The 5,865-nt window shown below is 42.9% G+C and overlaps 1 protein-coding gene across 3 annotated transcripts; it reads left to right on the forward strand.

Annotated features, from left to right (window-relative positions):
* Positions 1-647: 647 nt before the first annotated feature.
* On the forward strand, positions 648-4,090 carry LOC117772125 (zinc finger and BTB domain-containing protein 26-like). 3 transcript variants are annotated; one of them, XM_034603068.1, is made up of 3 exons: positions 648-1,657; positions 1,772-2,086; positions 2,330-4,090. In XM_034603068.1, the coding sequence occupies exons 2-3, from the start codon at positions 1,778-1,780 to the stop codon at positions 3,380-3,382; spliced, it is 1,362 nt and encodes a 453-aa protein (XP_034458959.1). In that variant the 5' UTR covers positions 648-1,657; positions 1,772-1,777; the 3' UTR covers positions 3,383-4,090. The 3 variants fall into 3 exon arrangements, with proteins under 3 accessions (XP_034458959.1, XP_034458960.1, XP_034458958.1); XM_034603069.1 differs by having other exon boundaries at positions 648-1,436; XM_034603067.1 differs by having other exon boundaries at positions 648-2,086.
* The last annotated feature ends 1,775 nt before the right edge of the window (positions 4,091-5,865 follow it).

Consider the following 5,865-nt stretch of genomic DNA (forward strand, 5'->3'; position numbering starts at 1 on the left):
TGCAGTAAGTGTTAAAGTAAAGAATGTAAGTGGACATCTATGTGTGTAAGTAAAAAATGGCCTTTTGAAGTCTTTGGCTCAACAAGATAAACGACCCTGACACATCTCACTCTCTGACCCTGTTTCTGAAATGGAGAAAAATATTAGCAGAGCTGCAGGAGGCAGTTTTCTGCTTTGATGTGTAAAAGCCTCAAGCAACAAGTAGAGTTTTTCCCCCCCCCAAACTGGATTCTACGTGATCTCTGAGTCTCAGCTCCTCACAGAGAAGGTTTGATTATGGTGTGATGTGATTGTGGAGCTTGTGTGATGACCAGTGATTTAACCTCATCACATGTCTCAGCTTTCATAAGTGTGGACTGGAAGACATGGAAAACGATTTGTTCCAGGACAGCCACATGCTCACTTTTCTTTTTGTTTAATATAGTAACTGATAATACATTATGCTGATAAGACTACGGATAATCTTCTGGCAGAATATAAGTACAACAGCCTCACTTACGAAAAACAGACAGATGTCTCACGATGTAGCCTAAAAGAAGTTCAAAAGCCACATCCTCTGTAACAATCATCATAATAAAGTTTATTAGCCCTTTGGAGCCCATCCATCCACTGGCCCATCATGCTTTCTCTTTTGGATCAGTTCTTATTTACACGTGAAAGTTGGCAGCATTTACCGTTATATCTTTTTTTGTTGTGAAGCGAAAAAAGAAAAGAAAAAGTGAATGTTCTCAACTCCAACTTCTGTTTGATCTTTTGGTGGCGCCTGTGGACCGCCAAAAGAGAAACAGTATAAACAGTATACAGAGTTTATTAAAAAGGTTACTATAAGTGATATTCAAAAGCAGGGATCTTCTATCTTCTATTTTTTATGTTGACCCTGCGGTGCACTCTCAGCTCAATTGCATTGCATTAGTTTTACCTTTAAACCATCACCATATGTTTAGGACCTTATGGAAAATATATATATTTTTTAAAATCTTTTGATTGTGATTATGTTGTATGTAGCACACAAATAAAGAAAGTCACAACCAATCAATCAAGTAAACTGTGCCGCTCTGATGTATTGAGTGCCTTAGAGATTTATCGCCACCATGTGGGTGGTCTTTAGCATTGCATCTGTTTGGGATATTGCACGCTGTGTGCTTCAGTCAAATCTTTAACAGGCAGTGAAGAGGTTAATTAGTTCATGCTCAGCAAAACCCTCCTGCCTCGATTTAGGGTCCTCAGCAGAAAACCACAGGAAGAAGGATGACCACTGCCTGGAGGATGCATGTCGTCCTCTTGCGTGTGTAGCTGATTAACATTTGCTATAATCAATTCGATGACACTGTTTGAACTGTCAGGCGAGTACAGAGCCTCTGTTGTCAAAGTTAACAGTGGGGTTCGAGCAGCTCTCCTGCAGGATCCATCGTGGCGGGATGAGCCTGTTGTAAAAGGTGAGGCTGGATCAACATCTCTCTCATCCTCTCTTTGGCATTTCACTGACTTCACTGCGTACATTTAGATTTATTTGCAAACTGCAAACCAACTCCACCTGGTGGAGGAGTTGTTGTATGGCTTTGATTTAATCGATTGTCACTTGTTATCATGTTTAGATTTCAAAGAAGATCTCTCACTCTGTTCAAACCACAAGAGGCAGAAAAGGCCCACAACCTATGTGAGATTCAGGAGTTTGATTTAAGTGTTACAGACAATTATGAAGTAATAAAGCTAATCCAACATTTCTGTCTTCACACTCTCGTAAACATGTGTGTTGTTTTTCCCATCAGAGATCATTATGTCAGCCTCCGTTGACACTTTAAAGTTTCGTCTCCCCACCCACGGGGACGCCATTCTTAGCAAAATGAACACTCTGAGAGAGAATCACCGCTTCTGTGATGTCACACTCCTTCTCGGGGGTCATCGGGGCACCGCCGTCCAGCCTTTGCAATTCCATGGCCACCGAGTGGTGCTTGCGGCATCCTCAGACTTCCTGCGTGACCAATTCGTGCTCCACGAGGGCCGGGCAGAGCTGAGCGTGGGTGTAGTTTCCAGCGTGGAGGTCGGCGAGAGACTGCTCCTGTCCTGCTACACCGGGTTCCTGGAGGTACAGTATAAACTACAGAATCTCTGAACTGTACAGTAACAACAGGGCAGAGTATACAGAATATATAAGCAGCTCTAGGGTTATAGAATCAAAACAGATAAATAAAAAAGACTTCCATCAGGGGGTTGTGGGTCTGTTCTTGTATGCAGCTTTAAAGCATTCAAGTGGAATTATGGCATTAATCTTTTTTTATACATTGTTAATTCTGTGTTTTCCTTTATTTCCATAATACATCTACTCCAGGTCCCTCTGAAGGAGCTGGTGAACTACCTCACTACAGCCAGCGCACTTCAGATGAGCCAGGTGGTGGAGAAGTGTGCCCAAGCTGTGTCCCAGTACCTCAGTCCGACTCTGGCTTTCTTGAATCTGGACATACGATCAGAGGAGAAGGAAATCCTGCAGCCACAGGGTGGTTGGCCAGGCCCCAGTTCCAAAAATCAGGAGGAAAGGGACGGAGCCCAACCCATTACCAGTATCCAGGAAGCAAACACAGAGGGAGGTGGCATGATTGTGATTCAGGCCAAGTCGAGGCTCGGCCAAGGAGCGAGGGCGGAAAGTCAAGGACTGAGGGAGGTTAGAGAGAAGAGGAGGGAGATAAGAGCTAAAATACAGTCATCTGAAGATGCAGCCTGTTGTTTCAATACTTGGGAGTCAGAGGAAGGGAGAGATATCCAGCCAATCGCCCAGGCTGTTCACAAAAATGAGCAATCCTATCAAGTTCACCAAATGTCAGGTGTCCTGAGATGTGCTCAGCATGAAGAGGCGCTGCACAGCTCCCAAGGCCCAAATGAAAAACTCTCAGCTCAACTGCAAGAATGTAGGGAGCAGATGGACTCTGGTTTATTCTGTTCCTCTGGAGCACATCTGTCAAAAGGTCCCAGATCTGGAGATGAGCTGACAGAAGGTTCAGACAGCACGTCAGTCCAGAGGCCGTACCTGTGCAGGAGGTGTGACAGAGTCTTCCAGCACCTGGAAAGCTACGCTGGACACCTGAAGGAGCACAGACAGCACCTGTGTTTGGTCTGTGGGGAAGGCTTCTCCCAGAGGAGCACTCTGTCTCACCACATACGTGTCCACACCGGTGTCAAGCCTCTCAGGTGCCCGCTGTGCCACAAGACCTTTTCTCACAAGGCCCCACTGCAAGACCATTTCAACCTGCACACTGGGGAGAAGCCCCACAAGTGTAACTACTGTGCAATGCGCTTTGCACACAAGCCAGGCCTCGGGCGCCACCTGAAGGAAATTCATAGTAAGAGTAGCCTGCAGAACATGCTCGAGGAGGTGGAGGAGGACTGACAATGAAGTCGCAGTTTTAAGCTTGTGTTTTTTTCATGCAGTTCTCAGAAATTGCAAAGTACAGGTATCACAATCGGTATCAGGAAGGAAAAAAATATATATCAGATGTTCTCTTGTGATTATTGGAACAAATCCCAACGTTTCCTGGCTTGTTTCCTCTTATTGTGAAAGAAATTGTTAATACAAAGAGATGAATTGATTGATAGACGAATTTCTTCATTCATACATTCTCCCTGCATTGCAGGGAGGCTATAAAGCTTCACCCTTTGACCCGACTGAAATTGTGTGCAGCTCACTGAGCATTACGTTATAAGTGAGTGGGTTGTCCCACATGGCTGAGAGGGTTTTCATGCTCCCTCACTGCGTTCTCTCCCTCCACGCGTCTCCTCATTCTCCGCCTTTTATCCTTTTGGCCCAGAAATGCCACTCATGTAAGTGAATGGAGCACTACCATCTGAGATGCCATGGGCAGGGAGTATGAGACGAAGAATGAATGCATGGTGGAGGAGACACAAAATATAGAGTTAGATATACCAAAGTATGTGAAGTGTATCTCCTAATTTCACTTTGCATCTTTAGAAATACCCAAAACATACCTCATAAAACTTTTCATACATACAGTAATGCTGTGAGCAAGTTACAGCCAACCAAATGTCTCTTTAATGAACATGAGCCATACTTTACATGTGGTTTAACATTTGATTAGCTTTCACGCATACTTGCACACGTCCATGCACACACAGTTTTACATATAAACACACAAACAGTGAATGTGGAATTAAGGGCAGCTCCATTATGAATGAGAGAGAGAGAGGTTTAAAATATGAGGAAGATCAAGGTCATGGGAGAGATGGAAGAGGAGGTGTAGATATAGTGATGGCATCTTTATATCTTCATATTTAGAAAAGTTGCATTTAGCCCAAATCTTCTTTGTTCTAAAGATAATAAGAACCTGTATGTATATATGCACGTGCATGACCATGACTTTACCTGTTCCTTCTGATATTGGTGGAAAAGATGGTTTTCACACACCCATGCCCACAGTTTTGGCAAAAATGTCCAGATGAGCCATGAGGAAGGAACATGAAGGTGAAAGAGCAGCAGCTACTCCTCCTCCATAACCACAGCCCAGGTGCCCTTGAGCAGGGCGTTGAATCCACCTGCTGCTTCAGTACAGCTGAGTGAAGCTGTTCAGCAGCCAAGAGATCACAGTGGTCGGACAGGTGTCAGGGTGTGTAACTGTGTGTGTCGAGCAGACTGTTCCAGAAAAAGATGCTCTCAGCAAAACTATACCGTTAATGAATAACAACATAACAACAGCTGCAACATTTTGTGTCACAGAAACTGGTGTCTGTTCAGATTGTCGCTGACTAAAGAGATTTTTCCCAAAGCATCGGGATGCTGCTGCAAAAACAGTGATGAGCAGGATTTGGGGTCAAGATATTCCATGTTTAATAGAAACACACAGTTTTGTTTTTGAATAATGAATCGTAGCACAAAGACTGTTGCTTTTGACTTCAATAAGATTGTGGCCAGAAGATAAATATACATATATGTTCATAAGTATGACATATCCTTCCTCGACTGCAGTGAACAGCAGGTCATTGAAGAGTTGGTTGATAAATGATAAAAAACACCAGATGTAAAACCACATGGTCAATGAGCCTGTTGAATCCTGTGGAGATGAAAGTCTATTGTATTGTACAGGATCCAGCTCATAGCATTAAAACCTTCATAAGCTATAAACATAATCCATTGTTTTTACTGAACAACACAAGCTGTTGATAATCTAACAGCAACAGATACAAAATAATATAAAAAAATGGGCTAGATTTGAATATTTTCACATAGAAGTTACTTTAGTGAGGCCTACTCATGTCAAAACGTACTTTTATCAAATAGATTTTACTTGAGTGATTATTGCTATTATTTCTTTGGTCATTACTTTTGAATTATGTTCATCTGTTGTCTTTAATTATATATTTTGTATTGTATCAATTGCTGTATTCGATTTTTTGGGATGTTATGTCCTCTTGTATTTATTTGTCCTGATGCTATTATGACTATTATCACTATTATTATTGTTTTTATCACTTTAAATGATATTATTGATTATAATGATAACTGTTATTAAAATTAACTCAAAGTATTGTTTGTGTAATTGAAGCCTGGTCAAACCCACATCCAGTATTTGGAGTAAACAGAGATGTGGAGGGCAGACTGAGCTGAGGCACTTTCTCCTCTGCTCCACTTCTCCAAACGCAGAGCTGCGATACAACGAGCGGTGCTGCGTGAGTGTTCGTGTGTGTTCGTGTGTTCGTGTGTTTTCGTGTGTGTGTGTGAACTTCCTCCTGACAGGCGCACTTGTCGAAGCGCATCCTCCTCCGCCGCCTCTCGGTCTGTTCCTTTAAACGCAGACAGCCCACGCCTCGAAAAGCGGCTTGTTCCGGCTAGCCCCTTTACATCTTTTTTATCCTTGCTCT

The sequence above is a fragment of the Hippoglossus hippoglossus genome, chromosome 12 (genome assembly GCF_009819705.1).
Source record: "Hippoglossus hippoglossus isolate fHipHip1 chromosome 12, fHipHip1.pri, whole genome shotgun sequence".
In the NCBI taxonomy this organism is placed as follows: domain Eukaryota; kingdom Metazoa; phylum Chordata; class Actinopteri; order Pleuronectiformes; family Pleuronectidae; genus Hippoglossus; species Hippoglossus hippoglossus.